General features: G+C 40.5%; 1 protein-coding gene across 1 annotated transcript; it reads left to right on the top strand.

Moving 5' to 3' along the window:
• The first annotated feature begins 548 nt into the window (after positions 1 to 548).
• LOC117513608 (V-type proton ATPase subunit C 1-A-like) lies at positions 549 to 25728 on the top strand. The gene is given in 16 exon segments (XM_034173817.1): positions 549 to 707; positions 2305 to 2465; positions 4803 to 4870; positions 6039 to 6124; positions 6248 to 6342; positions 6448 to 6539; positions 6687 to 6785; positions 6913 to 6981; positions 15509 to 15601; positions 15855 to 15880; positions 15883 to 15946; position 16329; positions 16715 to 16762; positions 16764 to 16813; positions 19074 to 19200; positions 24967 to 25728. Coding segments are annotated over 15 exon segments (1149 nt in total). The 5' UTR covers positions 549 to 707; positions 2305 to 2333; the 3' UTR covers positions 25066 to 25728.
• The last annotated feature ends 941 nt before the right edge of the window (positions 25729 to 26669 follow it).

The raw sequence follows: 26669 nt of genomic DNA, 5'->3' as shown, positions 1-26669 counted from the left end.
TGCATTTTTGTGGTATTTTTGTGTTTCCAGAGTTTGCACTTGGTTTATCCTTCTGAAAATAAAGGATCTACTTGGACACTACAATAGTGTGCATAAGCTGCCTTGGGGAAGGGCGATGATGTGGTCTTGGGTGGAGGTGTGAGGTGAATGTAGCCCCCCCCCCGGTCCCTTTAACCTGGGGCTGTCAGAGTTTCTTGAAACACCCCTGCACAAACTGTGGAGGAAATTTATAGATGACATCAATCTTATACTGCATGTTTTCTGTGTTTTATGCTGTTCTTATGCTTATTTGCCCTTTGGATAGGCAGATTTCCCATTTTATGGAAAACAAACAAAAGTCTATACGGGGTCAATCCGCTACAAAATAAAGTCCAGAGGTTTGCAGGTTTCCATTCTAAGTGTGAGACTGAGCTGATTAATACTCCTTTATCTGGAGGCTAAGAATTCCTCAGTGAGGTGACTTTTTGGTCCAAAACCTGCAGACTGTTGTTCGTTCTGCAGTTTGCACCTGCGGTAGCTGTTGCCCACCAGCTGGGGTCGCTGCAGCGTTTGGTGAGCAGCAGAGGCCTTCCTGTTCCGGACGGTCAGCTGACTCCGCTGCTGCGGTCAGGAGACCTCACGAACTGCAACTATGGCAATTATTAACCCTTAGAGTCGCCATAAACAGCTTTATTTGCACTGCTAACGGGCACATCCTTACTAAACAGGTGAGTAACGTTCAGCAATTATGTTAAACATTACTGTCATTGCCATTGAAGAGGAAGTTAAGTGGCTAGCGGTAGCTAACAGCTAATCTGTCCTGGATGTTCTTTGATATTTATTTATTTATTTATTTATTTATTTATTGCTAGCTACCATTTACATACGTTGTTTAATTTTATATAGCCGTTGTGTGAGTTCGTATAAGGAAATGTGTTATAATGTAAATGAGTATAAATGCTCAAAGAGCTTCTGTTGCTATTGTAGCATCATTTCATTAGCCTGTCAACAGCAGCCAGAAGAAACAATGACCATTCAATCAGTCAATCAACAAATCAATAAAAGGCTCACGTCTACAATATGAAAAAGTGCAAATAAAAAAAAAAAGCTTTCTTCATACTTCAAAGCACTGTCTTTTTATGTTGTTCAACCAGTAGTGTCACTGATTGGTTACGTTGCTGATCAGTCGATTAAAAATTTTTCATTCATTCATTTTCTATATCTGTGTATTCCAGTTAAGGCTCATGGGGAGCTGCAGCCTGTCTCTGCAGTCATTGAGCGAGCAGAGGGGTACATCCTGGACAGGCTGCTAGTCTGTCGCAGGGCTACATATAGACAAACACATCTGCACACTTACATACACCTACGGTCAATTTAATGTTTTCAGTTCACCTAGCCTGCATGTCTTTTGAAGTGAGAGAAAGCCAGAGCACCTTGCAGAGAACTCACACAAACACGGGGAGAACATGGATACTTCACACAGAAAGGACCATGTGGAAGCGATCCCATGACCTCCTTGTTGTGAGGCAGCAGTGTTAACCACTAAACCACCGTGCTGCCCGGAGTAATAATTTGACTTGTAAAATGAAATAAAAATGCTACTTACAAGTCCAAATCCCAAAGATATAAGATTTTATTAAGCCTTCACTGCCCCAACAGTTGTGCCTCAAAGTGATACCTTCTTGACGCAACGGTTACGTGCTACGAACACACTCACATACATCAATAACAGCATAAGCCCATTTCCAAGGTGCAGGACACAATCAGTGCAAAACATTTTAGCACTGAAACAACTCAAATCGAGCAGAGGTGAAACTTGACAAACCAGCTGGAGGTTGTTACAGATTCACCATCTGCATGCCTGCTTCATTCCTTTGTTTGTATTAAAATAATAACAAACACGTTCATCACTGCGTGTGTTTTTGTTTTTGTATTTGTTTTTTTTAAAATTATTATTATTGCAATTTACGTACTGTTCCAACTCTTTTTTTTTTTTTTTTGGAGTTGTACAATATGAAAGAAGCGTGTCATATGTCATTGGGTTTGGACTGTTGGTCATGTGTCATCTAAGGTGATGATATCTTTTTCTGACATTTGTTGTAAGAAGCGATAAACTGCACAAACAGATTAATCAATAATAAATATGGTATTTTTCGTTATAACCCTACATCTCAGATTCACAGAGCTCGGTAACACGTGTAAAAAAAGCCAGCAGAGAAGTCAGTTTTGTGGTGTAGTACAATTTAAAGCCAGTGTCTCCACTTTACAATTTACTAAAATAAGACTGGCTTACGAGTATTTGTGTAAATGAAATTTTCTGGTCAGTTTTCTCCAGCTGCACACGTGCTGTAACCATGACAGAGTTTTGGTTGATCTCTGCCCCGGGAGAGAAGACTTGCCAGCAAACATGGGAGAAAATGATGGCAGCCACCACTCGAACCAACAACATCTCCACCAACCACAAGTTCAACATTCCAGAGCTGAAGGTATGGCCTTCCCTGCTGCTTATTTTCTTTGTTTTATACATTACATTTATTTTTCTACAAAAAATAAAACAAAGCAAAAACTACACACCAGATTTAAAACTTATTATCAAATCAAATCAATTTAATTTATATAGCGCCAAGTCACAACAAACAGTTGCCCCAAGGCGCTTCATATTGCAAGGCAAAAGCCATACAATAATCACAGAAAAACCCCAACGGTCAAAACAACCCCCTATGAGCAAGCACTTGGCGACAGTGGGAAGGAAAAACTGAGGGGATGAGGGAGAGAACCAGGAAAAAGACATGCTGTGGAGGGGAGCAGAGATCAATAACTAATGATTAAATGCAGAGTGGTGCATACAGAGCAAAAAGAGGTGAATCAAAAGAAACAGTGCATCATGGGAACCCCCCAGCAGTCTAAGTCTGTAGCAGCATAACTAAGGGATGGTTCAGGGTCACCTGATCCAACCCTAACTATAAGCTTTAGCAAAAAGGAAAGTTTTAAGCCTAATCTTAAAAGTAGAGAGGGTGTCTGTCTCCCTGATCTGAATTGGGAGCTGGTTCCACAGGAGAGGAGCCTGAAAGCTGAAGGCTCTGCCTCCCATTCTACTCTTACAAACCCTAGGAACTACAAGTAAGCCTGCAGTCTGAGAGCGAAGCGCTCTATTGGGGTGATATTAGAATGTATACCTGGCAAATAACAAACTGCATTGAAGACAGATTAAACCTATTTCCTGAATTAACCTCAGATACATTGTGGCAACTTTTGTCTATATTAGATATTACACAGTGACCCAAAGATAAATCCAGTACACCAGCCTTGAATCTTGATATGGATCTGAACCCAGTTTGTGTTTGTACACACTTAGTTATGCAGCACACTTGCCCTTAGATTTTTTATGATATTGATAGTTTTTGGGTTATTATGAAAAATGATTAAAATCTCCCTATTTCCCTATATAATAGACAGACTCATGGATTATTTTCAAAATTTAGTGATATGTTTTTTTTTTTAGAGTAACCAATGTTTCCATTAAGTTAAATAAAAAAGGTTTCTTGCCTTATTGAGTAATCCAACAGACAAACAGAGGCTTAAACACGACCTCCGTAGTGGATGTAGTTCTGCATTCACATGCCAACCGTATGTGGCAGACAATAAATCAGATGTTCCAGGGTGTTTTCACGCGAGAAGTTGCAGAATTGTCCTTTCCTGAACAGTGACCATGGGAGCAGATAAAGTGCATGTTTGCAAGTCAAGTGTTCATGATATTCTCAGAGTATCATTACAAACTGTCAGAAAGCTAATCACCCAGCAGAGCGCACAGTCTTAAGGAGGCAGGGACCAGTTGAAATCTGTGCTTTCCTGAACAAGCACGTGCAGTGAAAGTGAGCACTAAAGATAGTAATAACGCACGTGAATGTACCCACATTGACACACACATTGGCATTTGATTGACTTCCATGTGTGATACTCCAGGATCAAATCTGTTTCAAGAAATGTCCTTTTCTGAACATTTAACTATGAAACCGGAAATATTTTGCACCCCTTCCTTTTTCTCGGTTTCCACTTATATGTAGGGCAAAGCATCACAAAGTTTATATGTGCATAAATGAATGCTACTGACATTTTCAGCTTTTTTCCCCCCAATTGATCATTTTTTAATTTATGTTGTCTTAAAGCCGCACTTTGACCTGTTTATTTTAAATGTGTGTCACCTGATTTCTTTAGTTTTTTAAAAGTTGTGTATCTCTCAAATTTTTATTAAATGCATTCATATATATATATATATATATATATATACACACACACACACACATTTGAATTGATTATTGGTGATTATTATTATTATTTGGCCTTTGTTGGACAACAACATGTGACTATGATTTCTGCATAAATTCACGTCAGTGTTGTTTAATAGGTATCATGGCAAATTCCTCATGTTGTTGCTGGTGACTGCTGCTTGTGATGTGTGTGCATTGGACATGCACACATGGTGTGAGCAGGTCCAGTATGAGAAAGTGGAGTAAGACTAGTGAGTGATAAGGTGACCCTCCAGTTTTTTCCAAATATGTGGCTCTACGCTGTGGCCAAAATCCTTCTGCTCTGTGGTCGCTAACACTCCCGCTCTGCTCACATGCTGTGCTGCACAGAAACCATGACAGTGGTCGAAGACTAACTAGTTCCAGACATAAATCCCAGCATTGGTGATCTAAACAAAATCTCCCATGACCTGCTTATGGGTCGTGAAGTACTGTTTGGGAACCAATAATCTAAATAATGGGATGGATGAAGTCATAATGTCCTTATGTATGTTTTGTGTGTGTGTCCAAAAACAGGTGGGGACACTAGATGTCTTGGTTGGTTTGTCCGATGAACTGGCCAAGCTGGACTCCTTTGTTGAAGGGTACGTAGGTTACCTGTAGGCAGTGGTGGGCACAGCTAACCAAAAAGTTAGCTTCGATAACCATTAATCCAATAACTGAAAAGTTATCTTTCCTGACGCTAAACTGATAAACTGCTAAAAAATTCATCTTTATTACAGATAACCGATTACTCAGTACTGATTCGGACGCAGCCACTTCAGATTACACTGTAGGCTTCTAATAAACCAGTTTCACTTTCACTTTTCGCTGCTGGGTAAATTCAAGGATCACAAACACATAAGAACTCACGAAAAATGAATGAATAAAAAAAAAAAAAACCCCAAACACTGTCATCTTTCATAAGCAGTTAAACAGTATTAGAAGTCACCATTTATCTCGGTATTATATCCACCATCATTTACGAACTACGAATTACAGAAGTGTCAAACACATTATTTGCCCTGTTCAAATCAATGGCATTTATCATAAAGGCATAAAAACCTTTAAAGTATTTTTTGTGTCTCCTCGAACCGATGGCAGGCTTTTGGTGTTGTGTGTTTCACCATTCTGGGTTCTCTTCCCGTACTTTGGAACAATGAGGAATTTCACTGGGCTTTGAGTCTTGCTCGCCTCCGAATCTAAACTTGGACATTTACAGTTGGGTGACACATCAGCAGTTCTTGCTTTAGTCATATTTGTGCTTGAGGACTTGCGTGCCTCCAGTGTGTTTGAGTGTGATTTCTAGTCTTTTGGAAATATTGACATCCAAATATCACACACAGTCTTCGCTGAGTGAGCCTCACTTTGCTTCCTCAGTATGTATTACCTAGACTGTGAGAAAGGTTGAACTTATAAAATGGTTTCACTCATCTGAGCACAGGTTGCTTTTAGTTCCTTTTTTTGGAAGCTTCTATCTAGCAAATAGAAGAAGAATCACTCACTGCTTGATGGCATGATTATTAATGACCAAGTTGTGCACTTACTGGAGTTGAATCTTTTCGTGAACATTTTGGAAGTGAAGTGTGAATTGGCGTCTCTTCTGTGCTCACAGTTTACTTTGAGGTATTGACATGTGCGGCAAAGAATCCCAAACTCTGCTGATTAAACATGAATCTCTGAAACCTTTTGATGTGCATAGGGAATGTGTGCGTGGCTTGTACTGGCTTTGTGTTGGCAGAAGGTCACCTGTTGTCTCCTGGTTGTTCACAGTGTGGTGAAGAAGGTGGCTCAGTACATGGCTGACGTGCTGGAAGACACCCGAGATAAAGTACAGGAGAACCTATTGGCCAATGGAGGTACAGTGACACTGAAGAAAATTACCTTTGTTTATTTTATGTCAGTATTTAACTACCATATAATCCAATACAGTAGTTTACCATAATATAATGAGCAGATAAGTATTTTTTTTTCTTTTTCAGTTGACCTTGTCACCTATATCACAAGATTTCAATGGGACATGGCAAAATATCCAATCAAACAGTCCCTTAAAAACATCTCTGAAATTATTTCAAAGGTATGTTTCTCAGGGTGACCAGCAGTTAGAAGTTAGGTTCAATGTGCTATTATAAATACAAGTCTGTGACTTTGTTCTGTCAAATGCCAACTTTCATTATTACAGCAATTAAGCCAAATTGACAATGACTTGAAGACCAGAGCATCTGCTTATAATAACCTGAAAGGAAACCTGCAGAATCTAGAAAGGAAGAATGTGTAAGTACGTAGTGAGTACTTAAGTACTTATGTGAGCTATACAGTGTCAAAGTGCCCAAATCAGATAATTTATGTTGGCATTTTGCAAAAATACCAGCTGTAGTTGGTTTACAGTCATGTTACTGCAACACCTCTCTGTGCCTGTAGGGGGAGCCTGCTGACCAGGAGCCTGGCCGACATTGTGAAGAAAGATGACTTTGTACTAGAGTCAGAGTACCTCATTACTCTGCTGGTAGTTGTACCAAAGTGAGTATTACTTTGTGCAGAAAATTACAGGTATGGCAGTTATTGGTTGGTAGAAAACATTTCAGTGAGAAATGATGTGCATTGTTTCTGAGGAAAAACAGTCAAGTTTTATATCTGTCATTTTAAGGAATGCATACAATGAGTGGCAGAAAACGTATGAAACACTTGCTGAGATGGTGGTGCCGCGATCCTCACAGTAAGTGAAATGAAATATTGGTTGAAATACCAACAGTTTAAAAGAAAAACTGATTTTGACTTGTTGCAGTTTCTCCTATTTGGTGATGGTCAAGTGGGTAAGCGGTGGGCTTGAGACCAGATGATCCTCTGTTCAAATCCCTATCAAACCAGAAAATCACTAAGGGCCCTTGTGCAAGGTCCTCAATCCACAAGTTGCTCCCGGTGTGCAGTTGAGCACCTTGCATGGCAGCACACTGACATTGGTGTGTGTGTGTGAATGTGAAGCATCATTGTAAAGTGCTTTGAAAAGCACGACAGCAATGTAGTGCATTTATTTATTTAATGAGTTTTTGATGAAGAAGAGAATTGCTTAAAGGATCAGACTCGTACTAAAACTATGTAATGCCTTTGCATGTTTGCCTCAGGCCCAAACAGAAAATCAGTTGAATCAGTTGAAATCAGTTGAATCACAAGTTGAATCAGTTATGATATTTTGGGCATGTGGCATGTTTCTCTGAGCATGGTCCAACTCGCAGGTGCCTCAGTGTTGAGGATCCCGTTTGCTGGAAGAGGCCAAGGACATGCCCACATTTCACCTCGTTGTAGCAGGTGGATGGCTAAGGTACTTTTGAAAGGTGGGGATAGATGGTTGTCTGCTTGGGTAGTTGCCATCCAGAGTCCAATACAGTTCCATGATATGGTGGCTGTGGCGACACACTGCACCAGTGTCTGCTCCCAAAATGCAGTCATTGTTCACCGAGTCATGACAGGTTGATACATAAATAAGGGCTCTATGCTTAGCTACAAAGGCCACTTGTCATGTCGGGCAAGTTCCAATGAAGTTGGGACGTTGTGTGAAATGTAAACAAAAACAATGTAAATAAAAACAGTGATTTGCAAATCCTCTTCAACCTGTGTTCAATTGAATACACCCCAAAGACAAGATATTTAATGTTCAAACTGATAGACTTTTTTGTTTTTGTGCAAGTATTTGCTCATTTTGAAATGGATGCCTGCAACACATTTCAAAAAAGCTGGGACAGGGGCAACAAAAGACTGGGAAAGTTGATGAATGCTCAAAGAACACCTGTTTGGAACATTCCACAGGTGAACAAGTTAATTGGAAACAGGTGAGTGTCACGATTGGGTATAAAAAGAGCGTCTCCAAAAGTCTCAGCCGTTCACAAGCAAAGATGGGGTGAGAATCACCATTTTGTGAACAACTGCGTGAAAAAATAGTCCATCAGTTTAAGAACAATGTTTCTCAACTTTCAATTGCAAGGAATTTAGGGATTCCATCATCTACAGTCCATAATATAATCAGAAGATTCAGAGAATTTGGAGAACTTTCTACACTTAAGCAGCAAGACCAAAAACCAACATTGAATGCCCGTGACCTTCGATCCCTCAGGTGGGGGGCACTGCATTAAAAACTGGCATCATTGCGTAAAGGATCTTACTGCATGGGCTCAGGAACACTTCAGAAAATCATTGTCAGTTAACACAGTTCGTTGCTACATCTACAAATGGAAGTTAAAACTCTACCATGCAAAGCGAAAGCCATACATCTACATCAACAACATCCAGAAACACTGCCGCCTTCTCTGGGCCCGAGCTCATTTGAAATGGACAGACACAAAGTGGAAAAGTGTGCTGTGGTCTGATGAGTCCACATTTCAAATTGTTTTTAGAAATCATGGATCCTCTGGGCAAAAGAGGAAAAAGACCATCCAGATTGTTACCAGTGCAAAGTTCAAAAGCCAGCATCTGTGATGGTACGGGGGTGTGTTAGTGCCCATGGCATGGTCAACTTACACATTTGTGATGGCACCATCAATGGTGAAAGGTACATCCAGGTTTTGGAGCAACACATGCTGCCATCCAAGCAACGTCTTTTCCAGGGACGTCCCTGCTTATTTCAGCAAGACAATGCCAAGACACATTCTGCATGTGTTACAACACCGTGGCTTCATAGTAAAAGAGTGTGCGTACTAGACTGGCCTGCCTTCACTGTCGCCCATTGAAAATGTGTGGCGCATTATGATGTGCAAAATACGACAGCAGAGACCCCGACTATTGACAACTAAAGTCGTACATCAAGCAAGAATGGGAAAGAATTCCACCTACAAAGCTTCAACAATTAGTGTCCTCAGTTCCCAAATGCTTATTGAGTGTTGTTAGAAGGAAAGGTGATGTAACACAGTGATAAACATACCACTGTCACAGCTTTTTTGAAACATGTTGCAGGCATCCATTTCAAAATGAGCAAATATTTGCACAAAAACAATAAAATTTATCAGTTTAAACATTAAATATCTTGTCTTTGTGGTGTATTCAATTGAATATAGGTTGAAGAGGATTTGCAAATCATTGTATTCTGTTTTTATTTACATTTTACACAACGTCCCAACTTCATTGGAATCGGGGTTGTAATTGGCACATGGCAAGTAAACTAATTTAACCAAATAATCCAAATATATAAATCATATGGAGTATCTGCTGATACAGCATCCCAGACCGATGCTTATATTGTCTTTGACATTGCGCTTGCATGGAAATGTATTGCAAGCACATTAAAAATCAATCCACTGTACATGCTTGACAGGTTAACAACTTTACCATGCATTAAGGAGGAACAACAATAACCTTAAATAAAAGCTGCTCCTTTACATTTTATTTATTTTCAAAGTTAAATAAACCTTTTTTATATTGTTCATCAATTCCACTTAGCACAGAATTGTAGGAATAAAACTAGGATACTCAGTGTAATACTGATGAAATGTTTTAGTTGTTAAAAAATATATACAGTGGGGAAAATAAGTATTTGACCCCCTGTCAGTTTTGCAGGTTTTCCCACCCACAAAGAATGGAAAGGTCTGTAATTTTTATCGTAGGTACACTTCAACTGTGCAAGACAGAATCTAAAAAAAAAGAAATCCAGAAAATCACATTGTATGATTTTTAAATAATTAATTTGCATTTTATTGCATAAAATATGTGTTTGACCCCCTACCAACCAGCAAGAATTCTGGCTCACACAGACCTGTTAATTTTTCTTTAAGAAGCCCTCTTATTCTGCACTCTTTACCTGTATTAATTGCACCTGTTTGAACTTGTTACCTGTATAAAAGACACCTGTTCACACACTCAATCAATCACACTCCAGCCTTTCCACCATAGCCAAGACCAAAGAGCTGTCTAAGGACACCAGGGACAAAACTGTAGACCTGCACAAGGCTGGGATGGACTACAGGACAGCAGGCAAGCAGCTTGGTAGAAGACAACAACTGTTATGATTATTTATTAGAAAGTGGAAGAAACACAAGATAACTGTCAGTCTCCCTCAGCCTGGGATTCCATGCAAGATCTCACTTTGTGGGGTAAGGATGATTCTGAGAAAGCTCAGAACTACACAGGAGGACCTGGTCAATGACCTGAAGAGAGCTGGGACCACAGTCACAAAGATTAGTAACACATGATGCTGTCATGGTTTAAAATCCTGCAGGGCAGCAAGGTCCCCCTGCTCAAGTCAGCACATGTCCAGGCCCGTTTGAAGTTCACCAGTGACCATCTGGATGATCCAGAGGAGGCATGGGAGAAGATTATGTGGTCAGATGAGACCAAAATAGAGCTTTTTGGAATCAACTCCACTTACCATGTTTAATCAATCAATCAATCAATTTTTTTTTTATATAGCGCCAAATCACAACAAACAGTTGCCCCAAGGCGCTTTATATTGTAAGGCAAGGCCATACAGTAATTATGTAAAACCCCAACGGTCAAAACGACCCCCTGTGAGCAAGCACTTGGCTACAGTGGGAAGGAAAAACTCCCTTTTAACAGGAAGAAACCTCCAGCAGAACCAGGCTCAGGGAGGGGCAGTCTTCTGCTGGGACTGGTTGGGGCTGAGGGAGAGAACCAGGAAAAAGACATGCTGTGGAGGGGAGCAGAGATCGATCACTAATGATTAAATGCAGAGTGGTGCATACAGAGCAAAAAGAGAAAGAAACAGTGCATCATGGGAACCCCCCAGCAGTCTACGTCTATAGCAGCATAACTAAGGGATGGTTCAGGGTCACCTGATCCAGCCCTAACTATAAGCTTTAGCAAAAAGGAAAGTTTTAAGCCTAATCTTAAAAGTAGAGAGGGTGTCTGTCTCCCTGATCTGAATTGGGAGCTGGGTTCCACAGGAGAGGAGCCTGAAAGCTGAAGGCTCTGCCTCCCATTCTACTCTTACAAACCCTAGGAACTACAAGTAAGCCTGCAGTCTGAGAGCGAAGCGCTCTATTGGGGTGATATGGTACTACGAGGTCCCTAAGATAAGATGGGACCTGATTATTCAAAACCTTATAAGTAAGAAGAAGAATTTTAAATTCTATTCTAGAATTAACAGGAAGCCAATGAAGAGAGGCCAATATGGGTGAGATATGCTGTCTCCTTCTAGTCCCTGTCAGTACTCTAGCTGCAGCATTTTGAATTAACTGAAGGCTTTTTAGGGAACTTTTAGGACAACCTGATAATAATGAATTACAATAGTCCAGCCTAGAGGAAATAAATGCATGAATTAGTTTTTCAGCATCACTCTGAGACAAGACCTTTCTGATTTTAGAGATATTGCGTAAATGCAAAAAAGCAGTCCTACATATTTGTTTAATATGCGCTTTGAATGACATATCCTGATCAAAAATGACTCCAAGATTTCTCACAGTATTACTAGAGGTCAGGGTAATGCCATCCAGAGTAAGGATCTGGTTAGACACCATGTTTCTAAGATTTGTGGAGCCAAGTACAATAACTTCAGTTTTATCTGAGTTTAAAAGCAGGAAATTAGAGGTCATCCATGTCTTTATGTCTGTAAGACAATCCTGCAGTTTAGCTAATTGGTGTGTGTCCTCTGGCTTCATGGATAGATAAAGCTGGGTATCATCTGCGTAACAATGAAAATTTAAGCAATACCGTCTAATAATACTGCCTAAGGGAAGCATGTATAAAGTGAATAAAATTGTTCCTAGCACAGAACCTTGTGGAACTCCATAATTAACTTTAGTCTGTGAAGTAGATTCCCCATTTACATGAACAAATTGTAATCTATTATGTTTAGAGGATGAGAACAACTCCAAGAAAACCATCCCAACCGTGAAGCATAGGGGTGGAAACATCATACTCTGGGGGTGCTCTTGTGCAAAGGGGACAGGACGACTGCACTAATGGATGGGGTCATGTATTGCGAGATTTTGGCAAACAACCTCCTTCCCTCAGTAAGAGCATTGAAGATGGGTCATGGCTGGGTCTTCCAGCATGACAATGACCCCAAACACACAGGCAGGGCAACTAAGGAGGGGCTCCATAAGAAGCATATCAAGGTTCTGGAGTGGCCTGGCCAGTCTCCAGACCTGAACTCAATAGAACATCTTTGAAGAGAGCTGAAACTCCAAACCTGAAAGATTTGGAGAAGCTCTATATGGAGGAGTAGATCAAAATCCCTGTTGCAGTGTGTGAAAACTTGGTCAAGAACTACAGGACACGTCTGACCTCTATAATGGCAGACAAATTTTTCTGTACCAGTTGTTAAGCTCTGATTTTCTAGGGGGTCAACTACTTATTTTATGCAATAAAATGCAAATTAATTATTTAAAAATCATACAATGTGATTTCCTGGATTTTGTTTTAGATTCTGTCTCTCACAGTTGAAGTGTACCTACGATAAAAATTGCAGACCTCTCCATTCTTTGTAAGTGGGAAAACCTGCAAAACTGACAGGGGGTCAAATACTTATTTTCCCCACTGTACATCATCATTATTATTATTATTATTATTATTGGTAATAGTATGTGCAAAATATCTTCAAAAGTGGGTTGGTGGGCTGTTGCTGGGGACAGCATTATGAAGAGTTTACCTTGTATTTATTTTGAAGTTGATAAACATAACGCAGTATTGGCCATTAGGTACAGAAAAATCTCAGTTTGAGGGTGCATATTGCCATAATGATTAAACCAGATTTAAGGACTATTTTTAAGTAGGATGATATCAACTCATTCACACATGGTGTCAAATATCATGGGTGTAATATTGGTAGAGGAGAGTATGGGGATAACAAAGCACATGGAAGAAAGTTACTTTGTATTGAATTGTGTATTTATGTTCTTACAATCAAAATGTTCAGTATATGATTAGTCAGTAAATGACAGAATACTCACATTTGTTTTTGCTATAAACAGGTCTGAAAACACTAAAGTTTGTAGAGTTGTTCAAATCTTTTCAAGGAGAGTCAAACAGGTTTGTAGCACCCACGTGCAGCATGTGCGGAGAAAGGATGCAATCATATCAAGGGGGATATTTGAATCTGCTTGGTTATACAACCAAGCTTGCATGCACACCCACGCTATGTGTGCTAGCCAGCAGCAGATAGCCCAGGAGTCTGGGCTCTGTTTATAGCAGTAGGCAGGCTACTGAGCTCCTGCATATATGCATAGGGCCAGCTATTAAAGCTGAGAGATTTGTGCTGGAGTACAACTGCCACTGAGGTACATATGGTTCAACTGTATGTATCAGATTATTGTTAATATTGTTGTCTTAATATTAATTTTTTTGTTTGAAAATAGTACCAGGTTGTAGCCCATGTCATGGTGGTTCAGAATATGTAACTTTGGGGTTCAACTGGCGCGAAGCCTCCGCTCCTCTTTCCATGACAAAACTCCTGTAACAGTGGAATGTGCCGTTCATTTCCAAACTGGACGCTGTGTTTTATCCGGGACGTCGTCTGACTAGCACAGGAATTGTGAAAAGACGTGGACATCAGCACTTTCTCGGCACATTGAGACAGACGTGCGGATGAATTCCGCGCGTCGCGGCGGTGCCGCATGGCGCAAAGCAACGCCGTGATGAAGCCTCAAAGTGAAATCTGCCGGAAAATGGCTGATGAGCACGCCTTGTGGGAGGAGTGGTCCAGCCCCCTCGTCGGATTTTCATTGTCAGGAAATGGCGGAATGATTTGGGCTTTTTTTCCATCAGAATTTTTTCAGAAACTGTTAGAGACAAGCAGCTGGAAACCATTCGAAAAATGTATCTGGCTTTCGGTGAAAATTTTACAGGCTTCACTGAGAATAAGGAGTGTTACTACAGCTTTAAGCTCTTCACAATGTCTCTTATACTCACTGGGCTGGTAAGCACTGAAAGCCAAGATAGGCATGTCCCAACTTGTCCCCTGGCACTCCGAAACGGAGGTGTTCCTTTGTCTCGCTCGATCAGCGAATCGGTCCTGACGCGCGAAGCCTCCGCGCGGCTTTCCATGACAAAATCTCTTGTTAAAAGTGAAATCTGCCAGGAAAATGGCTGATGTCCAGCTCTTGTGATAACCAGAGAAATTGCTCATGACGGTCCCAGCTCCACACAGCCATCCGTTTAGAAATGATGTGGTGTTTTTTGCCTCTCGATGGCGGCTCGGAGTTCTGGCATGTCCTGGCACATCCACAATTTCTCGGATAATCACTCAATGGAAAAACCACCGACAGCTGTCTGAACGCCATCTCAAAGCCGTCCTGTGAGACCAAAACGGAGGTGTTCCTTGTCTCGCTCCATCAGCAAATCGGTCGTGATGCGCGAAGCCTCCGCTCGGCTTTCCATGACAAATCTCTTGTTAAAAGTGAAATCTGCCGGAAAATGGCTGATGTCCAGCTCTTGTGATAACCAGAGAAATTGCACACGACAGTCTCAGATCCACAGAGCCATCCGTTTAGAAATGATCTGGTGGTTTGTGGCTCTCGATGGCGGCACGGAGCGCGGTGCGCCGAGCATCCTTAAAGCCGTCTTTAAAGCTGTCTTTAAAGCTGTAGTAACAGTCCTTATTCTCTGTGAAGCCTGTAAAATTTTCACCGAAAGCCAGATAAATTTTTAAAATGGTTTCCAGCTGCCAGTCTCTAACAGTTTCTGAAAAAATTCTGATGGAAAAAAAGCCCAAATCATTCCGCCATTTCCTGACAATGAAAATCCGCTGAGGGGGCTGGACCACTCCTCACTCAAAGCCTGCTCACAGGCGAATGACGCAACCGACAGGCGTGGAAAAACTCCCGCATGCGCACGAGGGTTCAAGCTTGTCTGACGCAATCACACGTGATTCAAATCCATATGGTTTTTGAAAAAAATAAAAAGGTCGGTTTCTTTTCTAATAGACCTCGTATTGTTGTCTTAATATTAATTTTTTTGTTTGAAAATAGTACCAGGTTGTAGCCCATGTCATGGTGGTTCAGAATATGTAACTTTGGGGAGTTCACCTTTTGTAGTTTTAGAGCCTATTCCGGACAGACAGAAAGACAAAAGTAGCCATTTATGTGTGTGTGTGTGTGTGTGTGTGTGTGTGTGTGTGTGTGTGTGTGTGTGTGTGTGTATGGCTGATCCCAGTTGTCCAACACTCATAAACCAACCATCTGCAAGCCTTACGTGTATATGATGTGATTTTATTCACTTGCTGTCTTTATTATTCGGTGTGTCCTCGTAGGTTTCTATTCTTGGGTAAATTTACAGTTTGTTGACTGTTTGTTTTCTTTCAGTCTGCTGTTTGAAGACTATGACAGTGGACTGTTCAGCGTCACACTGTTTAGGAAAGCCGTCGATGACTTCAAGCACAGTGCCAGAGAGAACAAGTAAGATGTTCTGTGTACTGTGTGAGGAGCTGAAACTCTCTATCACAGGACTCTAACTGACACAAAGAGGCTGGAAAATGATCAGAAAGAATCGTAAGGAGAGCTGGTTTATTAAGATGCTACACTGCTAGCTAAAATACTTTGCTCCCTCAGAGTTGATCAGTTCCGAAGGACTACTTTTTTAACTAATGTGTGATAAATCTAGAATTCAAAACAATTGAAAAACAAACATGATTTGTGATTTTGTTTGTAGGTTCATGGTGAGAGATTTCCAGTACAATGAGAGGAGATGAAGGCTGACAAAGAGGAAATGACACGGCTCTCCACAGACAAAAGAAGCAGTTTGTAAGTAATGGAATAGTATTCAAATTAGTATCAAAAAAGTATTAAAATCATAGTAAATAAATGGTAAATGGACTGCATTTATATAGCTCTTTTCCATCTGCATCAGACAATCAAAGCGCTTTACAAATAATGCGTCACATTCACCCCCAATGTGAGGGTGCTGCCATACAAGGCACTTGCCCAAGGGCCTTTAGTGATTTTCTAGTCAGGCTGGTTCAAATTGGGATTTGGGATTTGAACCGAGATCTTCTGGTCTGAAGCCCAACGCCTTAACCACTAGACCATCACCTCCCCTGAATCACAACTTGTAGCACATGACTTTTTTTAGACTTTTTTTATTGTTGGAAATCAACTTCCCACCTGGAAGTGATTGTTTACATAGTGTACTACTGTGGTAATAGACATTTATTGTTTTAGTTGGAATTCCTACTTCTTGCATGCATTATATTTAATTATTTATTTTACTTCACCAACAGACATCATGCAAGGTTTTCTAATGACTTCTGTTTTTCTAACTGTACATGACAACTCAAAAATTAGATGAAGTATGTCAGCAAAAAATTTTCAGATGACTATATATATGTATATATATATATATAGATACAGTATATGCTAGATTGTCTATACAACCATATAGACAATATATATAGACAAAGGCAAATGTGGGTTATCACATAAATCTTGTTGTTCTCTGTTGGTTGACTGGAGGTAATAACTGAGTTACTATGAAACGGCTCCTTCACCTTAAGCTGTATCTCCTGTCTTCAGGGCCCTCTTGTTCGATGGCTGAAAGTAAACTTCAGTGAAGCCTTCATATGCGTGGATCCATATTAAAGCGCTACGGGTCTTTGTGGAATCCGTTTTAAGGTATTGTCCTAACAACTCGCAGAGATATACTTGTGTAAAAACTGAAAGATTGTCACCTGACTCCGTTTGCTCCCCCCACTTACAGTGAAGACATTACATTGTCTCCAAAGAGTATTACCTGTGTCTGCGGTGTCATGGTACACCAAAGTCACACTTTGCTTCACACCTCGGTTTAGACATCACAGTTTGATATGAGCTTGGTTTTTGAAAATTCTTCATTTTTTTTATTGAAAATACATTTTTATTCATGTGGTCGAACTGTTTTGGTGGTAGAAATGTGTTTACCAATGTAAGCAAATGTAAAATCAAATCACTCACCATTTCCAGTTCGATGATTTCAGTCTTCATGTCAAAAAATATCAGTCACTGGATGAGACCTTTCATGCCCAAAAACAAAGAGCAATCAGAGATTTCTGACATCTGCCAATCCAGATCCAGATCACCTCCAAAATTTTGTGTAGTCTTCCATGGCTTAATATCTGTGGTGAAAATTTCGGCAAAATCCATGCAGTAGTTTTGACGGAATCCTGCTAACAGACAGACAAATAAATAAATACGAGGTCTGTTAGAAAAGTATCTGACCTTTTTATTTTTTTCAAAAACCATATGGATTTGAACTCACGTGTGATTGCATCAGACAAGCTTGAACCTTCGTGCGCCATGCGTGAGTTTTTTCACACCTGTCGGTTGCGTCATTCGCCTGTGAGCAGGCTTTGTGTGAGCACTGGTCCACCCTATTGTCGTTTTTTATTGCGAATAAAATGTCTGAACGATTTGGAGCTTTGCTGCATCAATTTTTTCCAGAAAACTGAGAGACCCTCCAGGTGGACACCGTACGGAAAATTAATATGGCTTTCAGGGACGATTTTATGGGGATTATACAGATTAAGGAGTGTTACTGCCGCTTTAAGGACGGCCCACAACTGCTGAGAGCGCGGCGCGCACCCAGTGCCGATCGACATGCTCAGACCCCGCTGAAACAACCAGATCATTTCCAACGTGAAGGCTTTGTTGATCCGGGACCTTGTCTGACTTTCACAAAAAGGCAGAAGTCGTGGACATCAGCACTTTTTCGGCACATTCCACTGTTACAGGAGTTTTTTTCATGGAAAGAAAAGCGGAGGGACGCGCCACGGAGCCATTCATTACGCGAGACAAAACCACCTCGGTGTTGGTCTCACAGGAACAGCTTTCAGGTGGATTTCAGATGGATTTCCGGTTGCTTTTCAGTCGTGTGATTATCCGATTGTGATTGTGCATGAGCTGGACATGCCCGAACATGTCCTGGAAGGCTTCATCACGGAGTTGCTTTGTGCCATGCGGCTCCACCGCAACGCGCAGAACTCCTCCGCACGTCTGTCTTAATGTGCTGATGTCCCACGTCTTTTCACAATTCCTGTGCTAGTCAGACGACATACCGGATCAAGACAGCATCCAGTTTAGAAATGAACGGCACATTCCACTGTTACAGGAGTTTTTGTAATGGAAAGAAAAACGGAGGGATGCGCCACGGACACCGTTCATTACGCGGCACAAAACCACCTCCGTGTTGATCTCCAGGACGGCTTTCAGGTGGATTTCAGATGGACTTCCGGTTGCTTTTCAGTCGTGTGATTATCCGATTGTGATTGTGCATGAGCTGGACATGCCCCAACATGTCCTGGAAGGCTTCATCACGGCGTTGCTTTGGCGCCATGCACCTCTTTCCTCTTTCTCTCACAGTTTCTGGAAAACAATTGATGCAGCAAAGCTCCAAATCGTTCAGACATTATTCGCAATAAAAAAACGACGAGAGGGGTGGACCAGTGCTCACACAAAGCTGCTCACAGGCGAATGACGCAACCGACAGGCGTGAAAAACTCACGCATGCGCACGAAGGTTCAAGCTTGTCTGATGCAAGTGCACATGATTCAAATCCATATAGTTTTTGAAAAAAATAAAAGGTCAGATACTTTTGTAACAGACCTCGTAAATGCTGATGAATAATGTTCAAAAGTTTATAATCGCATTAATATTGGATGGATACAGTGTTTGTTCCTGTGTTGAAAACTTTCATACAGTAGCTGTAATCTGGGAGCAGTAGAGATCTGCTGTCACGTGTCATACTTAGTAGTCATACTGTGTATTCTGTGTGTGCAATTCTGGGCACAGAACCATTGCATGTGTTACCGTACGGTTCAATCAGATAGATGCATTATGACACCCCTAGTGTCTGTACTGCAGATTCAGTCTTAGTGAATGTGTGTTTCTCTTCCTACAGATACGGGCTGCCAGTGAACTTTCAGGCCATGCTTCTGCAGCCAAACAAGAAGACCATGAAGAAGTTGAGAGAGGTGCTCAATGAGCTGTACAAACATCTGGACAGCAGCGCAGCCGCAATTATTGATGTGAGTGCTTTGATTAGGTTTTAAGAGTATTTAAAAATCTAAACACAGGTAAGTCAGCGTCTTCCTCTCCATCATGTAGTTAGTAGGGTCCTGCTTCCGCCTGTTCCTAGTTCCACGTGGAAATGCAAAGTGAGCATCTGCCACCTGTGACGGACTGGATGTAATTACAACCCTGGCAATAATTATGGAATCACTGGCCTCAGAGGGATGTTCATTCAGTTGTTTAATTTTGTAGAAAAAAAAGCAGATCACAGACATAACACAAAACTAAGTAATTTCAAATGGCAGCTTTCTGGCTTTAAGAAACACTATAAGAAATCAAGAAAAAAAATTGTGGCAGTCAGTAACGGTTCCTTTTTTAGACCAAGCAGAGGGAAAAAAAATATGGACTCACTCAATTCTGAGTGAATAAATTATGGAATACCCTGTAAATTTTCATCCCCAAAACTAACACCTGCATCAAATCAGATCTGCTCATTAGTCTGCATCTAAAAAGGAGTGATCGCACCTTGGAGAGCTGTTGCACCAAGTGGACTGACATGAATCCATGGCTCAACACGAGAGATGTCAGTGAAACAAAGGAGAGGATTATCAAACTCTTAAAAGAGGGTAAATCATCACGCAATATTGCAAAGATGTTCGTTGTTTCAGTCAGCTGTGTCTAAACTCTGGACCAAATACAAACAACATGGGAAGGTTGTAAAGGCAAACATACTGGTAGACCAAGGAAGACATCAAGCGTCAAGACAGAAAACTTAAAGCAATATGTCTCAAAATCGAAAATGCACATCAAACAAATGAGGAACGAATGGGAGGAAACGGGAGTCAACGCCTGTGACCGAACTGTAAGAAACCGCCTAAAGGAAATGGGATTTACATACAGAAAAGCTAAACGAAAGCCATCATTAACACCTAAACAGAAAAAAAAACAACAGGTTTACAATGGGCTTAAGGAAAAGCAATCGTGGACTGTGGCATGACTGGATGAAAGTCACTATTCAGCGATGAATCTCGAATCTGCATGGGCAAGGTGATGATGCTTGGAACTTTGTTTGGTGCCGTTCCAGTGAGATTTATAAAGATGACTGCCTGAAGAGAACATGTAAATTTCCACAGTCATTGATGATATGGGGCTGCATGTCAGGTAAAGGCACTGGGAGATGCTGTCATTACATCCTCAATAAATGCACAAGTTTACGTTGATATTTTGGACACTTTTCTTATCCCATCAATTGAAAGTATGGTTTGGGGATGATGAAATCTTTTTCAAGATGATAATGCATCTTGCCATAGAGCAAAAAAACTGTGAAAACATTCCTTGCAAAAAGACACATAGGGTCAGTGTCATGGCCTGCAAATAGTCCGGATCTTAATCCAATTGAAAATCTTTGGTGGAAGTTGAAGAAAATGGTCCCTGACAAGGCTCCAACCTGCAAGCTGATCTGCAACAGCAATCAGAGAAAGTTGGAGCCAGATTGATGAAAAGTACTGTTTGTCACTCATTAAGTCCATGCCTCAGAGACTGCAAGCTGTTTATAAAAGCCAGGGTGGTGAAACAAAATACTAGTGATGTGTTGAAGCGTTCTTTTGTTTTTCATGATTCCATAATTGTTTTCCTCAGAATTTAGGTGATTCATATTTTTCCCTCTGCTTGGTCTAAAAAGTAACTGTTACTGACTGCCACAGTTTTTTTTTTCTGATTTCTTATAGTGTTTCTTAAGCCAGAAAGTTGCCATTTGAAATGACTTTAGTTTTGTGTCATGTCTGTGATCTGCTTTTTTTCTACAAATTAAACAATTGAATGAACATCCTCCGAGGCCCGGTGATTCCATAATTTTTGCCAGGGGTTTGTATATCCTAGTAGCCTCTGGCACAAAAAGGTACTCCATGTCAGAGGGTGCTACATGCACTTACAGTTGTATGCAAAAGTTTGGGCACCCCTGATAATTTCATGATTTTCCTTTATAAATCATGGTTGTTTGGATCAGAAATTTCAGGTAAATTATCATATAGCAGAACGAACACACTGATATTTGAGAAGTGAAATGAAGTTTCTAGTATTTACAGAAAGTGGTGCAATAATATTTAAACAAATTAGGCCAGGTGCATAAATTTTGGGCACCCTTGTCATTTTATTGATTTGAATACATTTAGCACTAATTATTGGAACACAAAATTGGTTTGGTAAGCTCATTGACCCTTGACCTCCTTACACAAATAAATCCAGTCATGAGAAAGTGTATTTAAGGCCCCTCTTTGCATCTCTTCTAATGAGTGGCAACATGGGAGCCTCTAAACAACTCTCAAATGACATGAAACAAAGATTGGTCAATATCATGGTTTAGGGAAGGATACAAAAGATATCTCAGAGATTTCAGCTGTCAGTTTACACTGTGAGGGACATAGTGAGGAAATGGAAGACCACAGGCACAGTACTAGTTAAGGCCCGAAGTGGCAGGCCAAAAAAAAAAAAAATCTCAGGTAAGCTGAAGTGAAGGATGGTGAGAACAGTCATAGTCAACCCACAGACCTGCTCCAAAGACGTACAACATGATCTTGCTACAGATAGTGTCTCTGTGCATCGTTCAACTGTACAGTGCATTTTGCACAAGAGATACTGTATGGAGAGTAAAGCAGAGGAAGCCTTTTCTAAACAGAGTCATTTAAGGTATGCTAAAGCACATTTGGACAAGCCAGCTTCATTCTGGAAAGGTTCTCCAGTGACACTAAAATTGAGACTTAATAAGGGGTGGTATGCATGGCTGACAAAGAACACAGCATTCCAAGAAAAACACTTGCTACCTACAGTAAAATTTTGAGGTGGTTCCATCATGCTGTGTGGCTGTGTAGCCAGTGCAGGTACTGGGAATCTTGTTAAAGTTGAGGGTCACATGGATTCCAGCCAATATCAACAGATTCTTGAGAACAATGTTCATGAATCAGTGAGGTTTGTTGTAAGTTGAGGTTTTCGCCGGGGCTGGATCTTTCAACAAGACGACCCTAAACAGTGCTCAAAGTCTACTAAAGGCATTCATGCAGAGGAACAAGTACAACGTTCTCTAATGGCCATCTCAGTCCCCAGACCTGAATATTAATGAAAATCTGTGGTGTGATTTTAAGTGGGTCCATGCTTGGAAACCAACAAACCTGAGATGTTTTATAAAGACGAATGGTCCACAATACCTTCAACCAGAATCCAGACTAATTACAAGATATAGGAAGCGTTTAGAGGTTGTTGTTCTGCAAAAGGAGGATTATTAAATGCTGATTTTTTTTTTTTTTTTTTTTTTTTTTCTGTTGGGGTGCCCAAATTTATGCACCTGCCTAATTTTGTTTAAATATTCTTGCACACCCAGGTACAGGTGCTATCAATATAATAATTAAAATAGTTAAGCTATCAAATTTACATAAATGTACAATTTATGATGATTTATTTGATTATTTTAAAGCCTGATTTACGCTTCTGCACAACTGTAACTCAGTGTCATTGCAATGACGTGGCGTGACAGTTTTTAAAGTTTCTCCATTGTTGGATTATAATTTATTCTGGACTAATTTGACCTTGAACAAGCTTTTCTTTTCTACAGTCACCTCCAAATCCAAGGTAAGGTGTACAATTTCCTCTTTCCCAACTTTGTGTTGTAAATTTGCGCACTTTTCTGCAAACGTATGGGATCCCGAAATGTAATCAGGTCTGTGCACTGCAAAAACTATTACAATATGATGGCAGATGGCGTGAAAGCAGAAAAGTGTCAAATCACAGCCTTTTTTGTGTCGATTTAACAGGTGCACATGAGGCTGCGGTTCAGAGTCTGATGCACGGTTGAAAAAATAAACTGGTCAGGCTTTTAATCACAGAAATGACTCTTGTCCCACTTTCCTCAAATCTGCAAGTGTCAAGAGTTGAACTTTAATTTGTATCTCTGTTACTTTGCACGTCTAGGCTTCTCTGGGTTTTAATGAAATACATTGCGATTGGACGGGACGTTTTATCTGATGTGAGCAAAATCCTTTATACAAACCAATATATTTTTAAAACTGACCAAATCTGTTATATGTATAAAAACACAACATTAATTATATGTACGTATGTAATGGATTAGTTACAGTCAGGAGGCTGCTGAAGATCTATGGGGAATCCTGAATCGGGTCCTGTTACTCATTTAATGACCAGGTCAAAATTTCCTCTGAAAATTTTTTTCTGCCAGATGTATTTGATCCGTTATCAAAATGTAATCAGCGTGCGCACTGCAAAAGCCATTAAGATATGATGGGAGATGGAGTGAAATTAGAACAGTGTGAAATCACAGTCTTTGGCTGTGTCTGATTTAACAGGTGCACATCAGGCTGCGGCTCCAAGTCCGAGCACGGTGTGGAAAAAAAAAGCGGTTGGGCTTTTAATCACGGAAATGACTCTGGTCCCACATGCTCGGGGGTTTTTAATGGAATTACACTGCGATCGGAAGGGACATTTTATCCGAGTGAAAATCCGTTATATACGGTGTTTATTACATGGAAAACAATACAAAAACTTTGGGACTTTTTTGTCCGGTGACTATGAATATCCTGTTTATACGATAGCGATTTAGGTGAGTTACTGTACATGGGACTGAACAATAAATTTACCTCTCAAAGCTTTGATGATGATGTCGGCTTCTATCCCACATGGCTGATTTTATTTTCCAAAAAATTTTCTTCTGTTCAGATCTGAAGGTAATCTGTACATCTTGAAGCCCTTGTTGTCTGTTGTGCATCCAAATCCACAACAACCCAGCATTTTCAGCAAATAAATACATAAAAAAATAGCTGTATTTACATGCAGACAGATTAACAGCCAACGTTATTTGGCCCCAAGATGGCACCCGAGTCACGTGACCCCCCCCCACCCCCCCCCCCCCCCCCCCCCCCCCCCCCCCCCCCCCCCCCCCCCCCCCCCCCCCCCCCCCCCCCCCCCCCCACCCCCCCCCCCCCCCCCCCCCCCCCCCCCCCCCCCCCCCCCCCCCCCCCCCCCGATTTGTCATGTTGTTACTCTCTCAATTAAGGGACTCTAGCATTAACCAGCAGAAGCTAACAGGCTAGTTAATGATATTGTGCCAGGCAAAAAAAAAAAAAAAAAACACCCCCTTTTTTTTTTTACTAATAGCCCAATTTCATAGCCTTAAGAGTGTACATATCATGAATGCTTGGTCTTGTTGGATTTGTGAGAATCTACTGAATCTACTAGTACCTTGTTTCCCCATGTAACAATAAGAAATGTACTCAAAACCTGGATTAATCTTTTTAGTCACATAGCACTACTATCATTCTGAACCCTACTGTATTTTCAATAGCTGACTGCTTCAAGCTGCCACAACACAATGCAACAGATACCACAAGTTTGAGGGAGTGTGTACGTAATTGGCACATTGACTACACAAAGTCTGCCAGAGCTGTTGTCTGTGAATTGAATGTTCATTTCACAAACCTTTAGTCGCCTCTAGCATCGTTTCCAACCAGTCTCATGACTGCTGACCATAATGATGTTTACTTAATAATGCTGTTTTTTCAAGCTGAACTGCACATTTTCTAGTGTGCTTTTATCGTGACCAGACTAAGGTACGTTTCTGCAGTAGTCATCACTGTTTAATTGGCATCATGACCTGCCACACCAGCCAGGTTGATGAATTATTATTTCAACAGTGAAGTACTGTTTGTCATGGATTTTAACAAATTTGTTGACAAAATTCAAAGGAAATAAGCTTTTGTTTGTGCGTTTGTGTATTGCAGTCGGCCATGGACATCCCCGGCTTAAACCTGAGCCAGCAGGAGTATTATCCTTACGTCTACTACAAGATCGACTGCAACCTCTTGGACTTAAAAGTTTAAGACTTGTGTTCGTCTTATGTTGTGTGTGTGAATTAAGTTATGTTTTTCCCAGCAAGCATCCTCTGCACCCCTTTATTCCGACTGTTCATCTCCTCAGCGTCGCCTATCCCCATCAGCTGCTCCAGTGAAAACACTGCATGTTCATTCCTGGTGGTACAGAGATCAACAACTCGCTGCCAATATCAGAAAAGAGACAAAAAGTCACCTTAGGTGTTTTACATTTATTTCCTTGCAAATAATTAGATTTTTGATGTGAATAATGAAATTATAATTTTGCTTTTATGTGCAAAAGTCAACTTAGTGTTTTACATTTCTTTCTTTGCACCACACACACACAGACAATTTGATTTTTGATGTGAAAAATTAAATCATTTTTGCTTTTCCGTGCTGGTGTGTGTTAATGGTGATTTCTTCTGTGTTGGTGTTTACAAACAGCACTGTTGTCACAGCGCCCATGCCAGTCAGATCTGATAATGTGTTTCTGACATTGTGGGTCACATTGGAAGTATTGTGCAACAAAGATACAATATGTGTGTGTTGTTGTTTCAGGTTGTGTTATTTGCTGTTAAGAGATCTATGAGTATAGTGTGAGACGCTGATTAAGTATATCTGATTAATAAATCAAATTGTAAGTGAATGATTAATAAATATGAATGTAATGAATTTGAGTTGTTGGTCCAGTGATTGAATTTCACTGTGTGTGTGTGTGTGTGTGTGTGTGTGTGTGTGTGTTGTGTGTGTGTGTGTGTGTGTGTGTGTGTGTGGTGTTGTGTGTGTGTGTACGCGCATCATAAAAGAGCCGCAGCAATGTGTAGGACCTTTCATACAAACAAAGTGATGTCACAATCATCTACAGAGCTGCAGGCAGCTGTGACAAAACTTATTTACAGATAAATGATTTGGAATCCACATTGATAAATAACTACACAAAATATGCAAACACCAGAGGGCGCCAAACAATTGATGTTCAGGTCAAAAGTTTTAAAACTTCTTACAGACAAGATCCATAAAAGGGATGAAATAAGCTGCTGTTGACAAGATATATATATGATTTTGTCATTACAACATCTATCATAGTTTCCCCAAAAAGAACATCTTTAAATGTATTTGTGTGTAATGACGTCCTATATTTGTCCAACCATGAGGGAGCAATACATAAATGTTTTGTTTTTGCCACATCTTTATAAGAGATTATTATGTTGTGTCAGTTTCCATGAATATACTGTATTTAACTGGGTTTTAATTTTTATATATATATATATTAAGCAGGCTCTGAACATTTTAAATGTGATTTTCTGTTGACATTTTTTTAGTCTCTTTCTACACACACACACACATATATCGTATATATAGTAAGTAAGTCCCTTCGGCTGCTCCCTTGTTTTTGCACTCGGGGTCGCCACAGCAAATCCAAGGTAGATCTGATGTTGAATTGGCACAGGTTTTACGCAGGATGCCCTTCCTGACGCAAACTGAAACCAAGCCCATTAACCACTTGGCCACCACCCCTGCACACACACACACACACATACATACATACAACATACATATAATATATATATAATATATATATATATGGGGGTTTCCTTCATTCAGGGCCCTCC

This window comes from Thalassophryne amazonica, chromosome 7 (assembly GCF_902500255.1).
Source record: "Thalassophryne amazonica chromosome 7, fThaAma1.1, whole genome shotgun sequence".
In the NCBI taxonomy this organism is placed as follows: domain Eukaryota; kingdom Metazoa; phylum Chordata; class Actinopteri; order Batrachoidiformes; family Batrachoididae; genus Thalassophryne; species Thalassophryne amazonica.
This window is presented reverse-complemented; position numbering and strand designations above follow the sequence as displayed.